A 12,261-nucleotide genomic window follows, 5' to 3' on the forward strand; every position below is an offset into this window, starting at 1 on the left:
AAATGTCATATTATGTATACAGTGGGGGAAAAAAGTATTTAGTCAGCCACCAATTGTGCAAGTTCTCCCACTTAAAAAGATGAGAGAGGCCTGTAATTTTCATCACAGGTACACGTCAACTATGACAGACAAATTGTGGGAAAAAAATCCAGAAAATCACATTGTAGGATTTTTTATGAATTTATTTGCAAATTATGGTGGAAGATAAGTATTTGGTCACCTACAAACAAGCAAGATTTCTGGCTCTCACAGACCTGTAACTTCTTCTTTAAGAGGCTCCTCTGTCCTCCACTCGTTACCTGTATTAATGGCACCTGTTTGAACTTGTTATCAGTATAAAAGACACCTGTCCACAACCTCAAACAGTCACACTCCAAACTCCACTATGGCCAAGACCAAAGAGCTGTCAAAGGACACCAGAAACAAAATTGTAGACCTGCACCAGGCTGGGAAGACTGAATCTGCAATAGGTAAGCAGCTTGGTTTGAAGAAATCAATTGTGGGAGCAATTATTAGGAAATGGAAGACATACAAGACCACTGATAATCTCCCTCAATCTGGGGCTCCACGCAAGATCTCACCCCGTGGGGTCAAAATGATCACAAGAACGGTGAGCAAAAATCCCAGAACCACACGGGGGGACCTAGTGAATGACCTGCAGAGAGCTGGGACCAAAGTAACAAAGCCTACCATCAGTAACACACTACGCCGCCAAGGACTCAAATCCTGCAGTGCCAGACGTGTCCCCCTGCTTAAGCCAGTACATGTCCAGGCCCGTCTGAAGTTTTCTAGAGTGCATTTGGATGAACCAGAAGAGGATTGGGAGAATGTCATATGGTCAGATGAAACCAAAATATAACTTTTTGGTAAAAACTCAACTCGTCATGTTTGGAATGCTGAGTTGCATCCAAAGAACACCATACCTACTGTGAAGCATGGGGGTGGAAACATCATGCTTTGGGGCTGTTTTTCTGCAAAGGGACCAGGACGACTGATCCGTGTAAAGGAAAGAATGAATGGGGCCATGTATCGTGAGATTTTGAGTGAAAACCTCCTTCCATCAGCAAGGGCATTGAAGATGAAACGTGGCTGGGTCTTTCAGCATGACAATGATCCCAAACACACTGCCCGGGCAACGAAGGAGTGGCTTCGTAAGAAGCATTTCAAGGTCCTGGAGTGGCCTAGCCAGTCTCCAGATCTCAACCCCATAGAAAATCTTTGGAGGGAGTTGAAAGTCCATGTTGCCCAGCGACAGCCCCAAAACATCACTGCTCTAGAGGAGATCTGCATGGAGGAATGGGCCAAAATACCAGCAACAGTGTGTGAAAACCTTGTGAAGACTTACAGAAAACGTTTGACCTGTGTCATTGCCAACAAAGGGTATATAACAAAGTATTGAGAAACTTTTGTTATTGACCAAATACTTATTTTCCACCATAATTTGCAAATAAATTCATTAAAAATCCTACAATGTGATTTTCTGGATTTTTTTTTCTCATTTTGTCTGTCATAGTTGACGTGTACCTATGATGAAAATTACAGGCCTCTCTCATCTTTTTAAGTGGGAGAACTTGCACAATTGGTGGCTGACTAAATACTTTTTTTCCCCACTGTAAATACAGTGTTGTAACAATGTGCAAATAGTTAAAGTACAAATGGGAAAATAAATAAACATAAATATGGGTTGTATTTACAATGGTGTTTGTTCTTCACTGGTTGCCCTTTTCTTGTGGCAACAGGTCACAAATATTGCAGCTGTGATGGCACACTGTGGTTTTTCACCCTCTCTCTCTCTTTCTTTCAATTCAATTTAATTTCAATTCAATTCCAATTCAATTCAATTCAATTTAAGGGCTTTATTGGCATGGGAAAAGTATGTTAACATTGCCAAAGCAAGTGACATAGATAATAAACAAAAGTGAAATAAACAATATAAAACAGTAAACATTACACTCACAAAAGAATAGAGACATTCCAAATGTCATATTATGTCTATATACGGTGTTATAATGATGTGCATTATACTTAAAGTACAAAAAAATTAAAAATAAAAATATCAATATAGGTTGTATTTAAAATGGTGTTTGTTTTTACATTTACGTCATTTAGCAGACGCTCTTATCCAGAGCGACTTACAAATTGGTGCATTCACCTTATAGCCAGTGGGATAACCACTTTACAATATGTTTTTTTTTTTTTTTTTTTTTTTGGGGGGTAAGGGGGGGTAGAAGGATTACTTTATCCTATCCCAGGTATTCCTTAAAGAGGTGGGGTTTCAAGTGTCTCCGGAAGGTGGTGAGTGAGGGAGCTTGTTCCACCATTGGGGTGCCAGAGCAGCGAACAGTTTTGACTGGGCTGAGCGGGAACTGTGCTTCCGCAGAGGTAGGGGGGCCAGCAGGCCAGAGGTGGATGAACGCAATGCCCTCGTTTGGGTGTAGGGACTGATCAGAGCCTGAAGGTACGGAGGTGCCGTTCCCCTCACAGCTCCGTAGGCAAGCACCATGGTCTTGTAGCAGACGCAAGCTTCAACTGGAAGCCAGTGGAGTGTGCGGAGGAGCGGGGTGACGTGAGAGAACTTAGGAAGGTTGAACACCAGACGGGCTGCGGCATTCTGGATGACTTGTAGGGGTTTAATGGCACAGGCAGGGAACCCAGCCAACAGCGAGTTGCAGTAATCCAGACGGGAGATGACAAGTGCCTGGATTAGGACCTGTGCCGCTTCCTGTTTAAGGCAGGGTCGTACTCTCCGAATGTTGTAGAGCATGAACCTACAGGATCGGGTCACCGCCTTGATGTTAGCGGAGAACGATAGGGTGTTGTCCAGGGTCACGCCAAGGCTCTTTGCACTCTGGGAGGAGGACACAACGGAGTTGTCAACAGTGATGGCGAGATCATGGAACGGGCAGTCCTTCCCCGGGAGGAAGAGCAGCTCCGTCTTGCCGAGGTTCAGCTTGAGGTGGTGATCCGTCATCCACACTGATATGTCTGCCAGACATGCAGAAATGCGATTCGCCACCTGGTTATCAGAAGGGGGAAAGGAGAAGATTAGTTGTGTGTCGTTTGTTCTTCACTGGTTGCCCTTTTCTTGTGGCAACAGGTCACAAATCATTTGGCAGGAAGTTAGGAAGTGCAGCTCAGTTTCCACCTCATTCTGTGGGCCAGGTCTGCCTACAGCGGCCTTTCTCAATAGCAAGGCTATGCTCACTGAGTCTGTACATAGTCAAAGATTTCCTTAATTTTGAGTCAGTCACAGTGGTCAGGTATTCTGCCACTGTGTACTCTGTTCCAGCCAAATAGCATTCTAGTTTGCTCTGTTTTGTTTGTAAATTCTTTCCAATGTGTCAAGTAATTCTCTTTTTGTTTTCTCATGATTTGGTTGGGTCTAATTGTGTTGCTGTCCTGGGGCTCTGTGGGGTCTGTTTGTGTTTGTGAACAGAGCCCCAGGACCAGCTTGCTTAAGGGACTCTTCTCAATGTTCATCTCTCTGTAGGGAATGCCTTTGTTATGGAAGGTTTGGGAATCGCTTCCTTTTAGGTGGTTGTAGAATTTAACAGCTCTTTTCTGGATTTTGATCATTAGTGGGTATCGGCCTAATTCTGCTCTGCATGCATTATTTGGTGTTTTACGTTGTACACGGAGGATATTTTTGTAGAATTCTGTATGCAGAGTTTCAATTTGGTGTTTGTCCCATTTTGTGAATTCTTGGTTGGTGATCAATGGGTTCTATAACTGATTCAAGTATTTTTTGCCAGATCCTAATTGGTATGTCGAATTTTATGTTCCTTTTGATGGCATAGAAGGCCCTTTGTGGAAATTACCTGTGGCGCTGATGTTTAAGCCGAGGTATGTATCGTTTCTTGTGTGCTCTAGGGCAACGGTGTCTAGATGGAATTTGTATTTAGGTCCTGGCAACTGGACCTTTTTTGGAACACCATTATTTTTGTCTTACTGAGATTAACTGTCAGGGCCCAGGTCTGACAGAATCTGTGCAGAAGATCTAGGTGCTGCTGTAGGCCCTCCTTGGTTGGGGACAGAAGCACCAGATCATCAGCAAACAGTAAACGTTTGACTTCAGATTCTAGTAGGGTGAGGCCGGGTGCTGCAGACTGTTCTAGTGCCCTCGCCAATTCGTTGATATATATGTCTCTCTCTCTCTCTCTCTCTCTCTCTCTCTCTCTCTCTCTCTCTCTCTCTCTCTCTCTCTCTCTCTCTCTCTCTCTCTCTCTCTCTCTCTCTCTCTCTCTCTCTCTCTCTCTCTCTCGCTCTCTCTGTCTCTCTCTGTCTCTCTCTCTCTCTCTCTCCTGTCTCTCTCTCTATCTCTCTCTCCCTCTCTCTCTCTCTCTCTCTCTCTCTCTCTCTCTCTCTCGCTCTCTCTCTCTCTCCCCCCTCTCTCTCTCTATCTCTCTCTATCTCTCTCTCTCTGTCTCTCTCTCTGTCTCTCCTGTCTCTCTCTCTCCTCTCTCTCTCGCTCTCTCTCCTCTCTCTCTCTCTCTCTTGCTCCTCTCTCTCTTTCTCTCTCTCTATTTATTTCTCAAGTTCTTTCCTGATGACTTTCTATCCCTCTCTCCCGCTTTCCTTCTCTCTTCCCTACCTCTTCCCCTCTCTCCTCCCCCTCTCTCTACCTCCCCCTTATCCCACCCCCCTCTCCCTCCCTCCCCCCTCTCCCTCCTCCCCCAGATATGGGTGATTTTGTGGAGGGGGAGCGTTCCCAGACTGTGTCCCAGGGAGAGGCTGCTCTAATCCAGGCTCCACGCATCCACAGCTTCCCACGACCACAGATTACCTGGTTCAGGGACGGACGCAAGATACCCGCCAGCAGTCGCATGTAAATTCAGCTTTATCTATATGTACCTAATGTTATTTTGTGTGAGAGGGCTGGGAGGGATGGGGTGGGGGGGCAGGTCATTTGTGTGTGTGTGTGTGTGTGTGGGGGGGTGTACTTGTGTGTGTGTGTGTGTGTGTGTGTACGTACTGTACTAGACTAAGGTTGAAATACCAGTTTAAACCCCCTCTTTCCCTCTTTGTATTTGAACCGTGGTATGACGTAGATCTACCTGTTTGTCTGAACACTGAACTGCAGAAGCAATATCCTTCACTTTTCACTGGAGAGCTGCTGTGGGTAGCTTTAGGATAGGTTCAATAACTACGATGGTTTATCAATCCTCCCCGTCTGGTGTTTGAGCAGAATTACTGATGAACCTACGTACAGCTGTCTGATACTCAGTGCTCACACTGATCAATGCTGTTCTTATTCAGGCTGTTCTTATTCAGGCTGTGTGTGTTGACTCTGCAGCAGGCATGCAGGGATGATTGAAGGATAGAGAGATGCAGGCAGAGCAGCAGGCAGCAGGGTGTGTGTGTGTGTGTGTGTGTGTGTGTGTGTGTGTGTGTGTGTGTGTGTGTGTGTGTGTGTGTGTGTGTGTGTGTGTGTGTGTGTGTGTGTGTGTGTGTGTGTGTGAATGTGTGTGTGTGAATGTGTGTGTGTGTGTGTGTGTGTGTGTGTGTGTGTGTGGGTGTGTTGGGAGGCAGGGATGATTGAAAGGTAGAGAGAGCAGCAGGCAGCAGGGGAGACAATTAGACCTGATGGACAAAAGCCCTCTATTTATGACCTGCTTTGATTGACAGTATGCCACTGTGTGTGTATAACCGTGTCTGTGTGTGTGTCTGTGTGTCTGTGTGTGTCTGTGTGTGTGTGTGTGTATGTGTGTGTGTGTGTGTGTTCGTGTGTGTGTGTTCGTGTGCGTGTGTGTGTTCGTGTGCATGTGTGTGTTCGTGTGTTTTGTATGCATCGTCACATCAGTGTGTGTTTGTGTGTTTGTGCGCTTAGGCCCATCGCAGAAAGGTCTTCAGATGAATTTATCCCACCAGACAGAGAGACAGACAGACAGACAGACAGACAGACAGACAGACAGATAGAGAGAGAGAGAGAGAGAGAGAGAGAGAGAGAGAGAGAGAGAGAGAGAGAGAGAGAGAGAGAGAGAGAGAGAGAGAGAGACAGACAGACAGACAGACAGACAGAGACAGACAGACAGACAGACAGACAGACAGACAGACAGACAGACAGAGACAGACAGACAGACACAGACAGACAGACAGACAGACAGACAGACAGACAGACAGACAGACAGACAGACAGACAGACAGGCAGGCAGGCAGGCAGGCAGGCAGGCAGGCAGGCAGGCAGGCAGGCAGGCAGACAGGCAGGCAGGCAGGACCACAGACAGACAGACAGACAGACAGCAGCTGCTTTCTTTTATACTTTCGTTTTATTGGGATTAATTGACTGCATCAGACAGACAGGAGAGACTTCTCAGAATCCACCTCTTGTTTAATCATCTATAATTGATCTCCTTGTTCCAGCAGCATGTCATAACTGACGTGAAGACTTTAGACATTTACACAGAATTATATTCCCCCTACGCATCCTCAACCAGAGGGAGAAGTGGGTTCACTACCTAGTCTACCCAGCATATGGAGAAACTCCCAAATGAGACTAGGAGTGTGTTCCAATGGGCTCTGGTCAGAAGTAGGGGATAGGGTGCCATTTGGGACGTATACAGGGCATGGAGTGAAACATGTTCAGTAGAAGATGTCTAAATAGATAGTGGAATGGACAGTGGAGTGGTGAAGTACAGGATATTCAGTGTTAAATCTCCAAGCACCTTTGATCAAATGTGTTCGGCTGTTCTCGCCATTCTGTTATGTGTCCGGCTGTTCTCACCGTTCTATTATGTGTTTGGCTGTTCTCGCCATTCTGTTATGTGTCCGGCTGTTCTCACCGTTCTATTATGTGTCCAGCTGTTCTCACCGTTCTATTATGTGTTCAGCTGTTCTCACCGTTCTATTATGTGTTCAGCTGTTCTCACCGTTCTATTATGTGTTCGGCTGTTCTCACCGTTCTATTATGTGTTCAGCTGTTCTCACCGTTCTATTATGTGTTTGGCTGTTCTCACCAGTCTCTATGGGGGTGACGCTCGGATCCACCTCTATGCGGACGACACCATTTTGTATACATCTGGCCCTTCATTGGACACTGTGTTTACAAACCTTCAAACGAGCTTCAACGCCATACAACACTCCTTCCGTAGCCTCCAACTGCTCTTAAACACTAGTAAAACTAAATGCATGCTCTTCAACCGAACGCTGCTTGGGTCTGACCTAGAGTATGTGGAAAACTACAAATACCTAGGTGTCTGGTTAGACTGTAAACTCTCCTTCCAGACTCACATTAAGCATCTCCAATCAAAAGTTAGATCTAGAATCGGCATCCTATTTCGCAACAAAGCCTCCTTCACTCATGCTGCCAAACATGCCCTCGTAAAACTGACTATCCTACGGATCCTTGACTTCGGCAATGTCATTTACAAAATAGCCTCCAACACTCTACTCAGCAAATTGGATGTAGTCTATCACAGTGCCATACGTTTTGTCACCAAAGCCCCATATACTACCCACCATTGTGACCTGTACGCTCTTGTTGGCTAGCCCTCACTACATATTCGTCGCCAAACCCACTGTCTCCAGGTCATCTATAAATCACTGCTAGGCAAATCCCCGTCTTATCTTAGCTCACTGGTCACCATAGCAACACCCACCCATAGTCTGCGCTCCAGCAGGTATATCTCACTGGTCATCCCCAAAGCCAACACCTCCTTTGGCCGCCATTCCTTCCAGTTCTCTGCTGCCAATGACTGGAACGAACTGCAAAAATCTCTGAAGCTGGAGACTCTTCTCCCTCACTAACTTTAGGCGCCAGTTGTCAGAGCAGCTTACCGATCACTGCACCTGTACACAGCCATTCTGAAATTAGCCCACCCCACTACGTCATCCCCATATTGTTATTTATTTTGCTAATTTGCACCCCAGTATCTCTATTTGCACATCATCTTTTGCACATCTATCATTCCAGTGTTAATACGAAATTGTAACTATTTTGCACTATGGCCTATTTATTGCCTTACCTCCATAATTTGCTACATTTGCACACACTGTATAGATATTTTCTGTTGTATTTTTGACTTTATGTTTTGTTTACCCCATATGTAACTGTGTTGTTGTTTTTATCGCACTGCTTTGCTTTATCTTGGCCAGGTCGCAGTTGTAAATGAGAACTTGTTCTCAACTGGCTTACCTGGTTAAATAAAGGTGAAATAAAATAAAATAAAATATAAAATGTATATTATGTGTTCGGCTGTTTATCTCCTTAGTCTAGACAGATAATTTCCAATAACAGATCTCCGATGTGTTCATTAGACATGTCAGTCAAACTGGAAACTTAAATAGTCATGTTAGGTAATAACACAACCTCCTGTAGTCATGTTAGAGCCTGTTAGGTAACAACACAGCCTCCTGTAGTCATGTTAGAGCCTGTTAGGTAACAACACAGCCTCCTGTAGTCATGTTAGAGCCTGTTAGGTAACAACACAGCCTCCTGTAGTCATGTTAGAGCCTGTTAGGTAACAACACAGCCTCCTGTAGTCATGTTAGAGCCTGTTAGGTAACAACACAGCCTCCTATAGTCATGTTAGAGCCTGTTAGGTAATAACACAGCCTCCTGTAGTCATGTTAGAGCCTGTTAGGTAACAACACAGCCTCCTGTAGTCATGTTAGAGCCTGTTAGGTAACAACACAGCCTCCTGTAGTCATGTTAGAGCCTGTTAGGTAACAACACAGCCTCCTGTAGTCATGTTAGAGCCTGTTAGGTAACAACACAGCCTCATGTAGTCATGTTAGAGCCTGTTAGGTAATAACATAGCCTCCTGTAGTCATGTTAGAGCCTGTTAGGTAACAACACAGCCTCCTGTAGTCATGTTAGATCCTGTTAGGTAATAACACAGCCTCCTGTAGTCATGTTAGAGCATGTTAGGTAATAACACAACCTCCTGTAGTCATGTTAGAGCCTGTTAGGTAATAACACAGCCTCCTGTAGTCATGTTAGAGCCTGTTAGGTAATAACACAACCTCCTGTAGTCATGTTAGAGCCTGTTAGGTAACAACACAGCCTCCTGTAGTCATGTTAGAGCCTGTTAGGTAATAACACAACCTCCTGTAGTCATGTTAGAGCCTGTTAGGTAATAACACAGCCTCCTGTAGTCATGTTAGAGCCTGTTAGGTAACAACACAGCCTCCTGTAGTCATGTTAGAGCCTGTTAGGTAATAACACAACCTCATGTAGTCATGTTAGAGCCTGTTAGGTAATAACACAGCCTCCTGTAGTCATGTTAGAGCCTGTTAGGTAATAACACAGCCTCCTGTAGTCATGTTAGAGCCTGTTAGGTAACAACACATCCTCCTGTAGTCATGTTAGAGCCTGTTAGGTAATAACACAACCTCCTGTAGTCATGTTAGAGCCTGTTAGGTAATAACACAGCCTCCTGTAGTCATGTTAGAGCCTGTTAGGTAATAACACAGCCTCCTGTAGTCATGTTAGAGCCTGTTAGGTAATAACACAACCTCCTGTAGTCATGTTAGAGTCTATTAGGGTAATAACACATCCTCCTGTAGTCATGTTAGAGCCTGTTAGGTAATAACACAGCCTCCTGTAGTCATGTTAGGGCCTGTTAGGTAATAACACAACCTCCTGTAGTCATGTTAGAGCCTGTTAGGTAATAACACAGCCTCCTGTAGTCATGTTAGAGCCTGTTAGGTAATAACACAACCTCCTGTAGTCATGTTAGAGCCTGTTAGGTAATAACACAACCTCCTGTAGTCATGTTAGAGCCTGTTAGGTAATAACACAACCTCCTGTAGTCATGTTAGAGCCTGTTAGGTAACAACACAACCTCCTGTAGTCATGTTAGAGCCTGTTAGGTAATAACACAACCTCCTGTAGTCATGTTAGAGCCTGTTAGGTAACAACACAACATCCTGTTGTCATGTTAGAGCCTGTTAGGTAATAACACAACCTCCTGTAGTCATGTTAGAGCCTGTTAGGTAATAACACAACCTCCTGTAGTCATGTTAGAGCCTGTTAGGTAATAACACAACCTCCTGTAGTCATGTTAGAGTCTGTTAGGTAATAACACAGCCTCCTGTAGTCATGTTAGAGCCTTTTAGGTAATAACACAACCTCCTGTAGTCATGTTAGAGCCTGTTAGGTAATAACACAACCTCCTGTAGTCATGTTAGAGCCTGTTAGGTAATAACACAGCCTCCTGTAGTCATGTTAGAGTCTGTTAGGTAATAACACAACCTCCTGTAGTCTTGTTAGAGCCTGTTAGGTAATAACACAGCCTCCTGTAGTCATGTTAGAGCCTGTCAGGTAATAACACAACCTCCTGTAGTCATGTTAGAGCCTGTTAGGTAACAACACAGCCTCCTGTAGTCATGTTAGAGCCTGTTAGGTAATAACACAGCCTCCTGTAGTCATGTTAGAGCCTGTTAGGTAATAACACAGCCTCCTGTAGTCATGTTAGAGCCTGTTAGGGTAATAACACAGCCTACTGTAGTCATGTTAGAGCCTGTCAGGTAATAACACAGCCTCCTGTAGTCATGTTAGAGCCTGTCAGGTAATAACACAGCCTCCTGTAGTCATGTTAGAGCCTGTTAGGTAATAACACAGCCTCCTGTAGTCATGTTAGAGCCTGTTAGGTAATAACACAGCCTCCTGTAGTCATGTTAGAGTCTGTTATGTAATAACACAACCTCCTGTAGTCATGTTAGAGCCTGTTAGGTAATAACACAGCCTCCTGTAGTCATGTTAGAGCCTGTTAGGTAACAACACAGCCTCCTGTAGTCATGTTAGAGCCTGTTAGGTAATAACACAACCTCCTGTAGTCATGTTAGAGCCTGTTAGGTAATAACACAGCCTCCTGTAGTCATGTTAGAGCCTGTTAGGTAATAACACAGCCTCCTGTAGTCATGTTAGAGCCTGTTAGGTAATAACACAACCTCCTGTAGTCATGTTAGAGTCTATTAGGTAATAACACAGCCTCCTGTAGTCATGTTAGAGCCTGTTAGGTAATAACACAGCCTCCTGTAGTCATGTTAGGGCCTGTTAGGTAATAACACAACCTCCTGTAGTCATGTTAGAGCCTGTTAGGTAATAACACAGCCTCCTGTAGTCATGTTAGAGCCTGTTAGGTAATAACACAACCTCCTGTAGTCATGTTAGAGCCTGTTAGGTAATAACACAACCTCCTGTAGTCATGTTAGAGCCTGTTAGGTAATAACACAACCTCCTGTAGTCATGTTAGAGCCTGTTAGGTAACAACACAACCTCCTGTAGTCATGTTAGAGCCTGTTAGGTAATAACACAACCTCCTGTAGTCATGTTAGAGCCTGTTAGGTAACAACACAACATCCTGTTGTCATGTTAGAGCCTGTTAGGTAATAACACAACCTCCTGTAGTCATGTTAGAGCCTGTTAGGTAATAACACAACCTCCTGTAGTCATGTTAGAGCCTGTTAGGTAATAACACAACCTCCTGTAGTCATGTTAGAGTCTGTTAGGTAATAACACAGCCTCCTGTAGTCATGTTAGAGCCTTTTAGGTAATAACACAACCTCCTGTAGTCATGTTAGAGCCTGTTAGGTAATAACACAACCTCCTGTAGTCATGTTAGAGCCTGTTAGGTAATAACACAGCCTCCTGTAGTCATGTTAGAGTCTGTTAGGTAATAACACAACCTCCTGTAGTCTTGTTAGAGCCTGTTAGGTAATAACACAGCCTCCTGTAGTCATGTTAGAGCCTGTCAGGTAATAACACAACCTCCTGTAGTCATGTTAGAGCCTGTTAGGTAACAACACAGCCTCCTGTAGTCATGTTAGAGCCTGTTAGGTAATAACACAGCCTCCTGTAGTCATGTTAGAGCCTGTTAGGTAATAACACAGCCTCCTGTAGTCATGTTAGAGCCTGTTAGGTAATAACACAGCCTACTGTAGTCATGTTAGAGCCTGTCAGGTAATAACACAGCCTCCTGTAGTCATGTTAGAGCCTGTCAGGTAATAACACAGCCTCCTGTAGTCATGTTAGAGCCTGTTAGGTAATAACACAGCCTCCTGTAGTCATGTTAGAGCCTGTTAGGTAATAACACAGCCTCCTGTAGTCATGTTAGAGTCTGTTATGTAATAACACAACCTCCTGTAGTCATGTTAGAGCCTGTTAGGTAATAACACAGCCTCCTGTAGTCATGTTAGAGCCTGTTAGGTAATAACACAGCCTCCTGTAGTCATGTTAGAGCCTGTTAGGTAATAACACAACCTCCTGTAGTCATGTTAGAGCCTGTTAGGTAATAACACAGCCTCCTGTAGTCATGTTAG

General features: G+C 44.5%; 1 protein-coding gene across 1 annotated transcript in view; it reads left to right on the top strand.

Moving 5' to 3' along the window:
* LOC121555373 (protein sidekick-2-like) overlaps positions 1 to 12,261 on the top strand; it is a 327,039-nt gene that overhangs the window by 243,761 nt on the left and 71,017 nt on the right. Inside the window, exon 4 of the mRNA XM_041869204.2 lies at positions 4,678 to 4,825. Coding sequence (XP_041725138.2) covers positions 4,678 to 4,825 — 148 coding nt within the window. The remainder of the gene's footprint in view (positions 1 to 4,677; positions 4,826 to 12,261) is intronic.

Source organism: Coregonus clupeaformis, chromosome 7 (genome assembly GCF_020615455.1).
Source record: "Coregonus clupeaformis isolate EN_2021a chromosome 7, ASM2061545v1, whole genome shotgun sequence".
NCBI classification, from domain to species: domain Eukaryota; kingdom Metazoa; phylum Chordata; class Actinopteri; order Salmoniformes; family Salmonidae; genus Coregonus; species Coregonus clupeaformis.